The following is an 18245-nucleotide window of genomic DNA, read 5'->3' on the forward strand; positions in this document are numbered from 1 at the left end:
GAGATAGGCTAGCTTCAACAACCGGATGTTCATTTCAAAACCGTTCCTGACCCCGACAGTGATACTTGGAATGATGAAACAACATTATCTCTTTGTAACAAAAATGAAATAGACAAGATATCAAGTGCAATGAAATACGAGCCTTTCCTGGGCTACAAAGAGACCAAGTCCGACTATTGCTGAGTGGGCGTTAAACAACATAAAATGAAACAACAACGGAACGTGTTCATCGTATAATGGTAAAAATAGATTTATTCTGAAATATATTAAATCAACTTTCAATAGTACATAATCATGAAGGCATATTGAGTGTAAGGCCGAGATTCACAATGTGCTTGTTATTGCGCGGCGTACGGTGAGGACGTTTACGTGTTTGTTGGGAATATGTTTCTTCTTAGTCCGAACAGCACAGGCTGTTTAGCCATCAGGTGTTCATCTGTTCAACAGTAAATGACGCTAGGCTTTCACGTTTGGTAACAACTTTTTTCCAGACAGTTTTGAGGTAACGTAACATTCATGTAAGCCATGACGTCTCCTTTCTCGAATCTGTCTTCAAAGGTTGGATAAGACGGAAGAATCATACGACAGGATCAGAAACAGCCGGTAACGCTATCTCTGGACATTTCGATTAACATCCCCAAGGTTGTTCACAATGATCAGATGTCTACAACGCGCCACCACTGCCTTGCGTGTAGCAACGATACTGGTCCGCACAACCCATAATGAAATTGTCAATGAAGTTGCTCAAGCATTCCTCTTTTAGGGCGCTGGGTATAGTTTTCGTCAAGGAATTTATCATGATAAAATGCCGAGCAGACGAATGCGAAAACATGATGCTGTTATTTTGCAAAATTTACTTCACTCTATATCAGACACAATGCCTTCACAGTTAGTATATACATAAAAACCATACTTCCTTCACAAGTAATAAATAAGAAAAACTGTAAAAAAAGCGAAGCACTTTCTCTTTTCCTGAGTTCATCAACGCATAACGCTAAACCTGGTATAAACATTTTTCGTTGTAATTACTATATAAATATATGCTCATATGTATCAGGATGCAGATTGATAATCATTAAGGAAGAGCCTTCTCTTCCTCAGGTACTTCCTGGATGACCGCCCACTTCTGTACGTGACCTTGTCCAAGAATCAGGTACACAACAGTTCCCAAACCAAGCAGACCAGCGGTGAGGAAGAATACGATCTGCCATTGTTCCCTTGTTTTCTGAAAGATACGAAATGGAGATGTGTTTTGTCATTTGATATTCATAATGACATACCTTCATAGAGACATACATTTGTGATACGTCCCAAATAACCGGAGTGGAGGGATAGTCTAGTGTTTAAAGCATTGGTTCCTCACACCGAAGACCCGGGTTCGATTCCCCACATGGGTACAATGTGTAAAGCCTATGTCTGGTGTCTCTCCCGGTGGTATTGCAGGAATATTGCTAAAACGGCGTAAATTCACTTATTCATCAGTCATTAGCAAACTCGTTTCACTGCTGTAGAAGATGTACGTGTAGCAGTAATCTTAATTCTTTATTTACTTTAAATATTAAATACTTTAGTTGTTTGTCATGCCCCAAATGTTGCCTGCAATGGTCACACTATGGTGGAATGCCTTTAAGGAAATAAAGATTTTGGTGATTAATTTTTATTACACGTAATTCTTCATTAACTCAAAAGCCTTGAGCGATATTTAATTTATTGATGGGTATTCGGCAACTTTATCAACCCCATTTCCCGTTGGAGCCGGTATTGGAAATTTATTTCTCTGACAATAGCTTAATGTACAAATTATGAACTTTCTATTGTGTTTATCTACTGATTGCGGGCTGACTGGTATGTGGACTAGGTATGTTTACAGGAAGTATCTTCATATAATTTCTTTGATGGGCATTTAGATGTTGGAGTACAAAGGAAAGATTCGATATATGTATGAACAACTTCTTTATGAACTAAGTTCAATTTTTTTAAAGTTTATTTGGAACTCTAAACCTGATAAAATTAAACGGGCGAATTTGACAAGAAGCTATGAGAATGGTGGATTGAGAATGGTAGATATAAATGTGTTTATATCATCGCTAAAGCTCAGTATCCTAAAAAGCATGTTTAAGAACCTCTATAATAGCTACTTTCCTTTAAAACTCCTTTTTCAACTGGGTGCCCATGTACCGTCTTACAGACTTTGTAAAATTGATAACCCCTACTGGCAGGATTCGATATATATTTGGAGTAAATACTATGGGTCTCATTTGACAGATGCAAGAGATATTCAGGCTTTTCTAGCTGAACCGATATGGTTTAACCACCAGTGTACAGACTCAAATTTTATTATAGAAAACTAGTTCTGTAGACCTATGTGACGAGAACGGGCGCTTATCCTTTGTAGACTTGAAAAAAAAATTCAACCTCAAGGGTACTTATTTGGACCATCATCGAGTTGTCAGTAACTTCCCTAAAGAATGGATAAGGGTGATAGACAATTCTAAACCTATATGTGACTCCGATCTTAGGATTAATAACTTTCTTATGGAATGGACTAAACCATCAAAGGGATCTCGGAAGATATATGATATACTTGTGCAAAATAATTATCTCCCTATTATCTGTAGTAAATGGCAACAAATGTTCTTAACTGACTTAAACTGGAAGGAAATATTTAGTCTTCCTAAACAATGCTGTAGAGATATCAAGCTACAAGATTTCCAATATAGATTTTTGCATCGCATTATATACACCAAAAAGGAATTATTTAAAATGAAGTTGATCGACAATAGTATTTGTCAAAGATGTAACAATGAAAACGAATCGATTGTGCATGTATATTTTGAATGTCCACAGGTTAATCATTTTTGGTACAATCAGGACAATTTTTGAGACAACATCTGTGTTATGAGATTCAGCTTAATCTTAAATCCATCCTCTTTGGTATCCAGGGGACCGCAAACTTCAAACTGGTGAACCACATTCTTTTGGCCGGAAAAAGATATATATATATATATATAAGTTGTATTAGAAATGAATCTTTCAAATCTTTTATTGCTACCTTGAAAGATATTTTTCAAGTTGAGAGATATGTTGCTTGAATAAAAAACCAAATAAATGAATGTATGAGCAAATGGCTACCACTACTAGGTGGACTGATGTGTCATGACTCTTTAACATGCTTAAAGTAGAATTTTGAGATAGTGAATTACAATATGTGTCGATTCACGGACGGGAAAAGATATACATATTTATATCCATAAGCTGTATTAGAAATTTAATTTTGTCCTTAAAATCTTCCATCGCTTCTTTGAAAGATATGTTGCCAGAATGAAAAACCAGCCAGACGAATGTGGAGTAAACGGGCACCCATTACACAACATGGTCTGATGTGTTATGACTCTTTAATGTTTACAATCTATGATCTTTGTGCAGTAATACTTGAATGTACCCACTCATGTTTGAAGACTGATGTGTTGTGAACTGTCAACATGTACAAGCTTGTATTAGGCATGACATCTGTATAATAATGTATGAATGTTTCTACGTCTTGGTTACCCAGAATGATATGGTGATATTATGAAAACAAACCAAATGAACCCATGAGCAAACAAGTAATATTACCCATAGCACCGACTTACCTAATTGCTCAAGCTTAGACGATCCGCAATTATACAACCTTGATTGTATGATTTTTGTATAAAACGATTGTAACTAGAACTGTCACCTATCAATGTGTATGATTTTTGTATAAAATGACTGTACCTACTGATGTGAATAAAAAAATGTGGAAAAAACCCAAAAAAACACACACAAAAAAACCAACTTCTTTACGAAAGGAGGGACGTTTCGGTGTAGGTTCTTACACCATTATAACCGCTAGAACTTTGACCAAAACGTCTTCCTGTTGTAATAACTGAGTGAGTGACTTTACTTTTACGCCGCTTTTATCAATATTCCAGCAATATTCCGGCAATATCATGGGCTTCAAACATTGCACCCATGTAAAGACTGGAATCCTGGTCTTCAGCATGACGAGTGAACGCTTTAACTACTAGGCTACCCCACAGCCCCTGATTGTAATAACGAAGTCATACATCCATATATCATGCTACTTACATCTTTTGTTACCTCGGCCACGACATACGGGGCCAGTATTCCAGGTATCATGCTAATGGCGTTGGAGACGCTCATAATCTTCGTTGCAAACACAGGTGCAATGTCGTAGAAGTTGACGAAGAGTCCGCAGTAGGCCAGACCGCTGAGACCAATGATTAATGTCAGAAGGGCTACAGCGATGTCTTTCTGGGAGCAGTCCAGATAACTGAGTATTATCAGCAGAATTCCAGGAATAAGATGGCCTGTGTGTATGCAAGTGATACGACTATCATTAACGGATTTCTTTCTTCAGACAAAACAGGTTTCATATCATAAAAATCCCCTCGTAAAATGAAAATTGCCGCAGTTTCAAAGCATTCAATAGAATACTTTTCGAGTTAATAGATCCCTGCTTATTATCACTATCTTTTATAAATGATGGCGATGATCATCATAAAACCCTATCCTCGTAATGATTATTATTTCACAGTTTAACTTGTGAAACGCTGTACATGATCAATCGTCCTAAGTTAAAACTAAGGAATTCCTTAACTCACAAGGGCATGCAATTCATGCATATGGTGCACAAGGAGCAGTGATAGTCAGTTAATGGACAAACCGTACAAATATATTTGATTCACACAGCATGTATAACGTTGTGTCAAGCATAACGTAGTCTATGTGAACCGCTCCCGTGGTGTAGTGGTTAGAGCGTCCGCCTGGAGAGCGGAAGGTCGCGGGTTCCATCCCCGGCCGCTTCATACCAAAAGATGTTAAAATATGGTACTTGTTGGTCCCTATCCGGCCCTCGGCATTAATTGGTAAAACAAGGACTGGTCGGCTCGGAGTCAGCATAATGTGTCTGAGTGGGGTTTTCATAGTATTACTTAACTGCTGCATGGTATCTCAGTGAGCTAGCACTATAAAACCAGCTTAAGTCTAGGCTACTACAAGCAGCCAGACATACACACGCAGGCAGTCGTCATATGAGCGAAATATTCTTATGTACGACGTTAAACCCCATTTCACCTCACCTCACGTACTCTATGTGTTACACAACAAGGCTACCATGTGTGTTGGTTTGTCGCACTATAAAGGACATAAGTAAGTCCTGCACCCTTCAACCACCATCCATATACTTACCGAGTATTGTCATGAGTTTCCTGGTATAGTTTACACTCAGTAACTGTTTCTCGATGAGAGTATCCGCAAATAGTGATCCCAACAATATTGCCAGAAGCATCGCCAGATAGGGGATGAGGGAATATACGCCATTCTGATGATATATTGAATATACATAACATAAATCCATACAATACAGATCTCTATTATCAGAAAAACTGATTCCCTTATGGATGATCAGAAATCAGAAGGCAAAAGGTGATGAATATTATCTGAATGGATGACACATATAGCTTTCACTGAATATCCAATTCGAATAGACACGTTCATATATAAATCCAAACAGAAATTCGTCGTGTATGATACAGTTGCCTGAAGAATTCGCATAACAAAACGCTCCCATACATTCCAAAAACTTATGGTCGTTCCAAATCTCACACTTGTCTTATCACGTTTCTAAGCTTGTCACAATCGTGTCCATGACTTCATCAAAATTATATACAAATGACTGTTTAACACCTGCACGTTTCCATCCAAACATATCAAGAAGCCATACTTTATTATAGATTGTCGAAACAGTACGATCACTTAATGGGACATAGTTGGATGGTTGGTTGGTTGTTGTTTAACTCCGAGCTCAGCAGTATTCCAGCTATATTGGAAATATTCTATAAATAATCGAGCCTGGAGCAGACAATCCGTTGATCAACATCATGACTATCGATATACGAAATTGGGATTCGACGACATGTGTCAACCCAGTCAGCGAGCCTGACCACCCGATCCCGTTAGTCGCCTCTTACGACAAGCATTGGTTGCTGAAGACCAATTCTAACCCGGATCTTCAGCTAATGGGACCTAGATATCAACTCACCGATTGTATGTCGAAGCGAAGTACTTCCATCATGTAGGTGGGTAGGTTGGACATCATGAGAAAGAGGCCGAAGTTATAGGTCACGTGTGCAGATACTATACCAAGGAATGGTAAGGAAGTAAAAATAGTCCTCCACGGTGTAGGTAGCTGCAACTACAAACACACCAGAAAAGCAAAATTTATGGATGTCAACTTCTTTATTGTGAATAACACGACGTTTCGCAGTGTATGCTTTCTCCTTCATCAGGTAATGAAGGAGCCTGATGAAGGAGCAAGCATACACTCCGAAACGTCGTGTTATTCACAATAAAGAAGTTGACATCCATAAATCTTGCATTTCTTACGTATTCCACTTCTAAATGTCCTTCAAAGATTCGATACAAACACACCGTTCATTACAGGAATAATCCCGGAATAATCTTATTTCGATTGATTTTGTTCTTGTTTGGGACCCAGGTGGTGCCCAGATGATGGTCTAATTTGGTCGAATTCAATACTATCAACAAAGGCCACGATCTGTTGGTATCCAGCTCGTTTCCTGATTGCACGGATCAATGTGAAAAGAATTAAACCAAATCCAATCCAAACGAAAACTAACCTTGGTTTGATTTGCTCACAGAATAAGTTTTGTTTGTTTGTTGTTCAACGCATCAAGCAGCAATATACCGGCTATTAAAACCAGTATGTAAATAATCGAGTCTGGTCCAGACAATCCAGTGATCAACGTTATGCGCATCGATCTACCCAACTGGGATACAATGAAATGTGTCAAAGAATAAGTAACACCATCCCTATATATACAGGACCGTCTTGTGCTGACTTATTAACATAGCTGGAATATTGCTGAGTTCGGCGTTAAACAAAACTCGAACAAACATTGTTTAGTAAATCAAAGACCATTATATTCACACTATTCACAATTCGCCATCCGTTCAGCATACCCCTTAGGTGTATAATTTGAAATAATTTACTGTCGTTCTTTGACAGTGTTCAATGTTGTAAGATGAGAAAAATGTTTTTAACCTGTGTCATTTTCTCAGAAAAGTTACAATCAAACATTTAACAACGAAAACACGAGAGCACGTAGAGTTTAACACAGACATCTGTCAATATGAAAATCCTCAAACAAGGCAGATATTTTTTCTTCAATTTCATTGTCATCTGAAACAAATTCAGTACCATCTGTTTAATGGTTTTTCCGTCTCTTTGTTGTTTAACTCCACGCAGCAATATTCCAGCTTGCGGTCTGTAAATAATCACAGACCACAAAATCCAATGATCAACATCATGGGTATCGATCTTTGTGTCAACCAGTTCAGCGAGCCTGAACAACGGAACCTGTTCGTCACCGTTTATGATAAGAATGGGTTGCTGAAGACCAATTCTAACCGGATCTTCACGGATAAACTTTATGGAACAAAGTGTTTTGACCTACTTGAACCCCTTTCTTTGTCGACTTTCCTAGTGAGTCTTGTATATATTTCCGTTCCTTTGGGTGTATTCTGGGATGGTGTGCAGGGTCATCGTAAACACTGTATATCCAAATAAATGTCCAGCATACCCCTACGACACCTGTAACAAAACAGTGGATATTTAGCTACCACACAACGTCTGCAGATCGAGGGGCGGTGGGGTAGCCCACAGGCCCTCGTGTCTTTGCGAGGATTAAAGATTGACCCCCGACTCCAAATGCTTCGCAGTACAATACATCATGACAAGGCCGGGCACTCCGGTGCACCCCACCCGCCTGCTTTGCGATCGCTACGGTACCATCGCATGCAATCGATTAAAATTTATGTAAACATAATCATTGATGATTGAGCCTGTTGGCCTATAGAGCACCACTCATGACACCTACCAATTCTTTATTGTTATTTCTGCAAGTCGATTGAAACCCGATTTTGACCCTCAACTAAACGATCTTGACACAAATGGATGACGATATATCCACACGGTGGGGTGTGGTCGCGGGAATTTTTACTTTCATCGACTGCTTGACTTGGAAATGTAAGATTCTTTTTCCAGCAATGGCTTCTCTAAAGAATGCATCAGGTGTAAATGTTTCCTTAACAAGCATCAACCAACCTAACTATTTATATTGTAGGGAATCAAAAGGAATCACTCTGAAATGTGTGCGCTCCAATACCATGCCCGTGACGATCCGGGTTAAAATTGATCTTCAGCAACCCATGTTTGTCGAAAGAGGCGACTAACGGGTGGTCAGCCTCGTTGACTTGGTTGATGCATGTCGCCGTGTGTCGATCCCCACGATGTCAATCAGTTGATTAGCTGGTCTAGACTCGTTTATTTACAAACCGCCATCATATAGCTGTGATATTGCTGACGGCGGCGTAAAACAAAACCAACAAATGATACAGATTTCAACGAATTTTTATATAATGCTTACCATAGAAGTAGAATACAGTGGGCCAACCTCCAGCAAAGTTCACTTTACAGAGGAAAGCTGACAGTGGGAACACCAAAGCGGTTGCAGACATGGTGCCGGAGTACATGATACATACTAGACGACTTCGTTCTGAAGGTGGAGCCCATTTACCCCACAGAGCAAAGATTCCATTTATTGTGAATCCCTACAATAAAATGGTAAAGGCGAGTCTATTTTGACACTACTTTTGGCTATAATACTGTTATTATATATAACATATTCGCGAATTAAATAAAAAAACCGATAACAACCTTTAAATAGCGCTGAACACTTAGTGAACGTTGCACGCCTCCATGGTTCATTGTACGTATTCAGGACTCAAGCCTGACGAGCGAATGCTTTAGTCATTAAAGGCTACGCCACGGGCAATATCAGTCAGCAAAAATGCCTTATTATGTTCAAATCGTGATATTTGCACAAAGGGAATCAGTAATGTTTATCTAACAATCGGATGTACGTATATCAATAATACCATATCACTCAGCAATGTTCCAGCTACATGACGGCGGTCTGGACCCGATAATCCAGTGATTAAATTTAACGCATTTAGGATGCGATGACATGTTTCAACCAAGTCAGCGAACCTGACCACCCGATTCCATTAGTCGCCTCCCACGACAAACATGGGTTGCTGAAGATCAATTCTAAACCAGGAACGTAACGGGTCCAGTATGATGTATTAACATTTACATTGATAGTAAAATGATACTTACATTAAATACTCCAATAATTGCTCTGAGTACGAGCACTGCCCAGGGAGACCACCTTGCTGTGACCGGTGTCAACAACGTCAGTACTGACATAAAGAACATCCCGATCGCCACCACTTTCCTTGATCCCCATCGTTGTATAATGATTGAGCAGAATATCTGAAGACTCATATAGCCCCAGAAAAGTCCGCCCAGGACAAGGCCCTGGGTCTCCTTGTCCCAAATTAGCTCCCCGTCCTGTGTGGAAATACACAGCTGATTCAGATATTATCACAATTGGGATGTTAAAACACGACAGTTGAACCTAACTTCAGACAGTTACTTTTAACAGACTCACCAACATAACTGATGCAAAATGACTGCAACTGAGTGCGGCGTTAACAAAGAAACAGACAACATCTGCATTTATACATATCGAGTAGTAGGGCTTGTATGTACAATGATATTGTAGTATCATAAATCATTTACCTTTAAGAGACTGTGTGGAAACACACAAAACATATAGGAAAAGCAAAGAGAAAGAATAACAGCTCCTACCTCACGCTCTTTAACATCAACAGTTTTTGAGTCACAGGAATCATGCAAAGGTACTCCTTCAGTGACATTAGTGTCTCTTTCCACGATTGTGACGTATGATAAATTCGTAATGCCACTGGTGTCCAGAAACCCTCTGCTGTCGTTGGTGAAGAGGCTCACGTTGCCGTTGACAGATATGCCGTATTTGAGGATGTCCACGGCAGTGTGGTTGACCATGCAGACGATGGCCATGCTGAGGTCGCCGCGTTGTAGGAATGTGTTGACTATGCCAAAGGATCCGACGAAAGATATCCAGTACCGAGTGGAGCGATACCATGGTGGCGAGCCATCATCGTCTGAAATAATTGTACGAGCTACAGTACATCTGTTATGTCACTCTGTTTTAACTTCAAATGATGCCTGGCAAATATTAATGCCAACATTACCTTAAACTCCTATTAATATCAATGGACACTTGAAACTGATAAGTTATGTTTTGACACTCTGGTATCACATGATTCGAAAATTGTTGAAATATTCACCCATAATGGACTGGATCGGAATGTAACATATGCTATATTTGGGATGACACTTTCTCAGTAAAGTACAGATTCTTTTGTTGGGTTGAGTCCCATGCACCATGAGTCAGGCACCTAATCGCCAGCACACAAAGTCAGACGCCTCACCCGCTCAGCCACAACGGCTTTGCAAAGAAAGTGTAATCCCAAATATAACATTTGTTACATTTGACCACTTTCTAAATGGCATTGTGTATTCATGGATTGGCATGTATGGGCTTGAGTCATGGGAGAGCCAACCTTGGCTCCAGCAACACATTGCAGAATTTTATGGGAATAACTAATATGAAATATTTAATTTTGAATATGTGTTTAATAGTATTACAATACGATAAGAGGAACAAATGTATCCTATGCAAGATTGGTTTTTCACGGTTCCCACGGTAGGAGCATGATGCGCTGAACTTTTCTCGAGCACCTTGTATCACACCTATTTAGTAAGCGATTGTTCATGATACAGTCTGTGTTGATACGACTCTGCTGTTGAGAGATAGTTCTTGTGGCTGTGGAAAGGGATTTGTTGGTTTAATTTATCTGTATTGCAACATATTCTCAAACCGAGAAAGCGATTCATGATATATTTGGTTTGGGCTTGGGGAAATTGCTTGCATGTCAATATAAAGCGGCCTTCACACGGCAAACTCAAGTTTGACAACACATGTTGTTAAAATTTTAAAAGTTGTCAAACTCGCGTTTTCACACGTCAAACACATGTTGTCAAACTTTCCTGTCATTTGGGCACCATGTCTCTATCGGTGCGGTCACGTGCCAATTTCGTTGACTTCGATTGGTTGTTTCTGAACAACACGAGTTTGACAACACTTCACACGACAAACTCGAGTTTGACTGCACAAAAATTTGATGGAAAAGTTGAGACCGATCCTGTTTCTCGACAACAGTTTGACAACTCTGAAATTGGTGTTGGTGGCGAGTTGTTGGAATGTTCACATTCTCAAACTCGTGTATGACAACATGGGTTGTCAAACATTAGTTTGCCGTGTGAAGGCCGCTTAACGATGGTCGTACAAAATCAAACGTGTTGGACCAGACATACCGGGTGCATACATCTGCAGTATCCCAGTTATATGACGGCAGTCTGTAAATAACCGACAATCCAGTGATCAACAGCATGAGCATCGATCTACGCAATTGGGATGCAATGACATGCGTCAACCATTTCATCCAGCCTGAACACGTGATCACTTTGTGATCTCTCGCGAGAAGCATGGTTTGCTGATGAGCAACTGTCGCCCGGGCCGCTGAAATGCAGACTTGTGTTAAGCTTCTGAGTGCACAACTCGTTGTTGAAAATATAGCACCTCGGAATCAGCAGCAGATGTCTGTTTTGAGACTCACATACCTATTCAGACTACAAAACATTCTCTTCCATATTTCAAATAATGTCCACCAATGACTTTTTTTGTCAAAGACTAATGCAAGGATGAAAACGATGGAAATTAGGAAATATACCAGCAATTATAACCATCGATACATATTCATAACCGAGTTTCAAAAAGTGTTGCTGAAGTAATATATTTGAATTACAGATAAGTTACTTGAACCGTCCAAAATCAAACTGGATAATTTACCGATCATGGTTCATTATTTAGTACAGAAAAACACGATGGATAACAACAGGTGTTCCATCAATGATCATATGCTTTCCAACAACTATCGCAACAGGAATGCATTCTATTAACTAACAGCATTTGGATATTAAAAAATGTAAGCACAAATTGGCACTGTAAATCTCTGAAAAATTCAAGCACACAATAACAAAACCCCCTTTTCATTAGCATAACAAATATCTGTTAAAAGCTCTATCTGCTAATTCGACTATATAAGGATCATGTTTATTCATCATTGTCAAATCGTCATGGAATCTGCAAAAAAAACCATGCAAAGGCAATTCAGAGTACGATTGGTGTCTTGTCCACCTATCAACATTAACGTATATTGTCTTTGGTTTGTTATTGTTTCGCTATATTTACATATACCAAGCAAATTCAGAATAGCATGTACTGCTCAGTTCAAATGTACATATGTCCACATAGACGACACTACGAAACATCTATAACGAAGGATCATGATATCTGGAGATATGACCTGGCTATATACGTCATATTTTTAATAAATTTAACACATTTAAACTTGGGATAGAAATGCACCTCTGGCTTAACAAACGTTCGGTTATCATCGTTTTCACGGTGTTGCGGTTGTGATCGTTACACAAACTGAAAATAATAATTAACAAAAACGCAAGGTTTTATTTTCAGAGGCAACACTTGATATTCAGCTCATTCTGAGCAATGCTATTCAAAACCCACAGTGTTACCATCGCAGGGAAATTAATGTGATATGACTGTGTTCAAGAACGAGAACCCTAGTGTAATGTAAATCTAATATGTACACACCTTCCATCCAGAATATGTTGGTTGTTATTCAAGTAAACAGATCCTACAGTACCAACTGTTCTCGGCTATCTCACTCACTAAACCCTGTTCATCATGTATACTCAGCTACAGGACACAGCACGTAATACGACACAGGTGAGACCCATACAGCATCAAACACATTGCGCTAGCACGTGGACTTTCTGCTCATTGATGTCACGTCTGTCACATATTGTATAGATTTCTTCTATGATATTTATTTTTTCAAGTGGAGCGGAACATGTTCTGAAGCCACACATTTGAACGAACACGTTCAAAGGTTGAATTTATGTCAACGAAAGAGGAGAAAGGACATCTTCCATAACTTGCGTTATACACGGGTGCATACTAAGACCTACTCTCTTAATGTAAGGCATCGTTCCTATTTACATTAGTGTGTTCAGTGGCCTCTAACAGCTGCCGATATCCATGATAAAACCATTTGCTGATCCTCCATAGTAAATATAAAAGGTCAGATCAATAGAATAATTACCCCCCTTTATCTACCGAAAGTTTGTTTGTTTGTTGTTTAACGCCGTACTCAGCAATATTCTAATTATATGTAGATAATCGATGGTCTGCAGATAATCGATGGACCAAATGGATCAACAGTATGACCTACCGAAACAAATTCCATTGGGTTTTAGGCAACATAATGATGAATAAGCTATGAATGGAGCTCTTTAAATAAGTGAAATACACAATGCCATTTTAGAAAGTGGTCAAATGTAACATATGTTTTATTTGGGATTCTAGTACTTTTTGGGTTGAGTCCCATCCGGGATTCGAACCCAGACCCTCAGAGTCAGGCACCTAATCGCCAGCACACAAAGTCAGACGCCTAGACCGCTTAGCCACCGCGGCTTCCACAAAAAGGAAGTCGGACAACTGGTAGTCTAGACAGCGGACTTTGTGTACCCCTCTGATAAGTGTTAACTGGCACGGCTCCCACGTCCGAAAGCTATGAAATACACAATGCCATTTTAGAAAGTGGTCAAATGTAACTTATGTTAAATTTGGAACACTACGTCAGCCAAACAAGGCATTTAACGACCGTTGGTATAACACAAACGTTGTGAAACAGGAAAACACTTTAGATATGCCTAGACTTACAGCGTGAAAGAGTTATAGGAATGATAAACATGGGAGTTTCTCATGCCCATGTCGCAAGAACGTTTGGTTGTCACAGACATACTATCAATAGACTTATTAAACGTTTCACTGAGACTAGCAGGACTGTTGACCGACCAAGGTCAGGTAGACCAAAGGTCACTACCCCTCAGGAAAATCGATATCTACGAATTCTACATCTGAGGAATCGGTTCCTGACAGTTTCGAAATCGGCATCAACGGCACTCGGTCGAGTTGTCAGCAGACACACAGTTAGACGACGACTTCAGCATGCCGGAATTCGAGCCCACAGACCATTCGCGATGAGAGTAGGTTTTGTTTATACCATAACGACGGTAGAGCACGTGTGTATCGCCGTCGTGGTGAACGTCATGCCCCATCATGCGTTATGGAGGTGCAGGCTCATGGTGGTGGGAGTGTTATGGTTTGGGGGTATCTGTGGCGAAATGAAGACACAATTGGTCACAGTTCAAGGCAACCTGACAGCACAACAATACACTGACCAGGTTATTCGTCCAGTTGTGTTTCCTTTCGTTAATCAACACCAAGGGACATTATTTCAACAAGACAATGCTCCTGCACACACAGCTAGGATTGTGACTTCATGGGAACCAATAACATCAACGTTTTACCTTGGTCGTCTCGTTCCCCTGACCTCTCACCAATAGAGCATCTCTGGGACTTTCTGGGCAGGAAAATCAGAATGAGACTAAACCCTCCAGCAAACCTGAGACAACTGGAACAGGGCATTCATGAGGAATGGGGAATATCCCGAATGCCTTCATCAATGAGACGTCGAGTACTTGCATGTATCAATGCAGAAGGAGGACACACAAGATACTAAGTAATGCACACCTAAACGTTGACATTTGTGTTTTAATCTGGAGTTCACAGATATTGTTCAAGACAACTGAAAACATGTAACTTTGCCTTTTGATACCAGTGTCATTTAATTAAATGTTGCTTAAACATTACTTCATGTTTGACGTTGTAATAACCTCGGTATGTTTAGCAAGTGGCCTTACTATCAACATAAATAGATATGAAATCAATTTTTTGTCTGTGTTGATTTTTATTAAGAATTTTAGTACAGGTCACTTTCTTTTGGCCTTGAGTGTATGTTACTATAAATAAGTGATGAAAGTGTTTGTTAAAGTGCAATCATGTTCTGCTCTATTGGAAGCGTCTTCATGTTCTGCTCTAATGGAAGCGTCAGCCACTCCTAATATAATGGAAGTGACCAAAGCAGAATCAAACAAACACAGAACATCCACACTAAATCAACATAATGAATACGTATGTGTTGTGCATAAAAACAATAAATACAGTTATCTAGAATATGATATTTAAATACAACATACAGGTGCCAACCACTGTTACATTATATTGTTTCTATGGTTCTACTTACTAACTTTTAATAAGGAAAACAGGATGTACAAAATCCCTTATGACTAAAAGTCCATTGTGCCATTCCGACCGTACCATAAACTTCATGTGCTTATGAATAATTATCACATAGATGTAACATACGCATGCAAAGTTAATTGTTCGCCTATAAAACAGGGAATAGAGGATTATCCTCAGAAATAGATTCCAATAGAAGTAACGGATAACATAGCTGTATAAATCATATAAATGGAAGACTGAAATTCAGCGATGACACCGGGTGTTCGCGAAAGGGTAGTCTTGCCTTAGGCTTCCGGTAGCAACTATATTCACAATTTGCAGGATAGACCTGTAAACACAGTGCAAACATCCTTCGAATTTATGAAAGAAACAGGCATTTTTTCCCACTCAAGTGTTGGGTGTAAGTAGCCCAGTGACCAGTATTCACCCTGATCATGAACTCTATGTCAACACCATACCCCGTATGTGTGTCACAAATGTGATAAATGTATGCATGACTTTGCAGCTCAAGTTTGAATTTGGTTTAAAGGGCCTTTGTCCGCCCGAATATTTAAAGCTACAGCTACGGTATTTTTTAACTACAAGTGTAATTTCCAGTCAAAATGGCGTTTTGGTCTGAAACAACTAAAACACAAACTGACAGTGTGTTCTGAATTCACACGCACACACATCTGCTTATAGACAGAGTCAATCAGGTTTCCATTAAAGCACGCCGATGGCAGGAACAATTTGCTACATTAACGCTGAAATAATGTGACATTCTTGAGTAGATCAGTTTAAAGTAACACACATGTGACACGTGATAAACTACTGCATACTTTTATCATAATAAAAATACAGACCTGGTTCGTGAACTGCTGTGTCCGACATGGTCGCCTGAAGTTCCATAACTGAATATAGGTCATACGATCGAATCGTTCCTGGTGATTGCAGGTGTGTGGTATTGGCAGTAGGTCATCTGAAGATCACCGGGTAGCAGCAGTGAATATATAATGTCAATACTATACTTTTGAGATAAGAGGATGACGTTTCATTCTATATTTAGCCCATGGATCTTCCCTCACCCACATAGATAAGCAGCCATACCTACATTGAATCGATGCTGTTGTTTCATGTAATAAATGACATATATTATTTACATATATTCATACCTTTGTGTCAGCTGTTCCTGATAGGAAACAAAGGAATAAAAACAGAATTTGTTAGCGTTTCTTGTTACAGTATTGTTTTGATTTAATTTACAGAACGCACAAAAAACGTTGTCATTATTGCATTTAAGCATATATTGCAGATATTGCAAGTGTTCTCTGGAAGCTATTCGCTTCGAAGTCCATTAATTATCGATTGCAGTCAAGTCTTAAGGGATCCTATTATTGCATCAATTGGAACCTACAGTGGGTGCATATGCCCCAATATGTATAATATAGGCCAAAATACTGTCGAAAATGCGTGACATTGTGCCTGTAACCAATGCAGTGCGAGAATACAGAGTGTGGCATGAGTGAGTGAGTGAGTTTAGTTTTACGCCGCACTCAACAATATTCCAGCTATATGGCTGCGGTCTGTAAATAATCGAGTCTGGACCAGACAATCCAGTGATCAACAACCCGAGCATCAATCTGCGCAATTGGTAACCGATGACATGTGTCAACCAAGTCAGCGAGCCTGACCACCCGATCCCGTTAGTCGCCTCTTACGACAAGCATAGTCGCCTTTTGTGGCAATCATGGGTTGCTGAAGACCTATTCTACCCCGGATCTTCAATGACATTGCACAAACTAGATGTATGCATTTACATTCCCAGCGAGAACGTTACACTTATATTCTCATTGATATACAATCTATTTACATACTCAGTTACATACAAGATGCATCTACATGACCAATATCACTACACTTACCGCATTAACACTACTATATGCACTATACTTACCGCATTTACATTACTATATGCACTATACTTACCGCATTAACACTACTATATGCACTATACTTACCGCATTAACACTACTATATGCACTATACTTACCGCATTAACACTACTATATGCACTATACTTACCGCATTAACACTTCTATATGCATTATACTTACCGCATTAACACTACTATATGCACTATACTTACCGCATTAACACTACTATATGCACTATACTTACCGCATTAATACTACTATATGCACACTATACTTACCGCATAAACACTTCTATATGCATACTATACTTACCGCATTAACACTACTATATACTGCACTATACTTACCGCATTAACACTACTATATGCACTATACTTACCGCATTAACACTACTATATGCACTATACTTACCGCATTAACACTACTATATGCACTATACTTACTGCATTAACACTACTATAAGCACTATACTTACCGCATTAACACTACTATATGCACTATACTTACCGCATTAACACTACTATATGCACTATACTTACCGCATTAACACTACTATATGCACTATACTATTGCACTATACTTACCGCATTAACACTACTATATGCACTATACTTACTGCATTAACACTACTATATGCACTATACTTACCGCATTAACACTACTATATGCACTATACTTACCGCATTAACACTACTATATGCACTATACTTACCGCATTAACACTACTATATGCACTATACTTACCGCATTAACACTACTATATGCACTATACTTACCGCATTAACACTACTATATGCACTATACTTACCGCATTAACACTACTATATGCACTATACTTACCGCATTAACACTACTACTATATATGCATTATACTTACCGCATTAACACTACTATATGCACTATACTTACCGCATTAACACTACTATATGCACTATACTTACCGCATTAACACTACTATATGCACTATACTTACCGCATTAACACTACTATATGCATTATACTTACTGCATTAACACTACTATAAGCA

At 39.1% G+C, this 18245-nt stretch overlaps 1 protein-coding gene across 1 annotated transcript; it reads right to left on the minus strand.

Moving 5' to 3' along the window:
* Positions 1 to 958: 958 nt before the first annotated feature.
* LOC124259627 (uncharacterized transporter slc-17.2-like) lies at positions 959 to 16834 on the minus strand. The gene is made up of 9 exons (XM_046693798.1): positions 16148 to 16834; positions 9779 to 10113; positions 9245 to 9478; positions 8493 to 8676; positions 7521 to 7657; positions 6086 to 6238; positions 5233 to 5365; positions 4111 to 4352; positions 959 to 1225 (listed from the first exon to the last, which is right to left on the minus strand). The coding sequence occupies exons 1-9, from the start codon at positions 16191 to 16193 to the stop codon at positions 1076 to 1078; spliced, it is 1614 nt and encodes a 537-aa protein (XP_046549754.1). The 5' UTR covers positions 16194 to 16834; the 3' UTR covers positions 959 to 1075.
* Positions 16835 to 18245: the final 1411 nt, after the last annotated feature.

Source organism: Haliotis rubra, unplaced genomic scaffold, assembly GCF_003918875.1.
Source record: "Haliotis rubra isolate DU_JTF1 unplaced genomic scaffold, ASM391887v1 Scf73, whole genome shotgun sequence".
In the NCBI taxonomy this organism is placed as follows: domain Eukaryota; kingdom Metazoa; phylum Mollusca; class Gastropoda; order Lepetellida; family Haliotidae; genus Haliotis; species Haliotis rubra.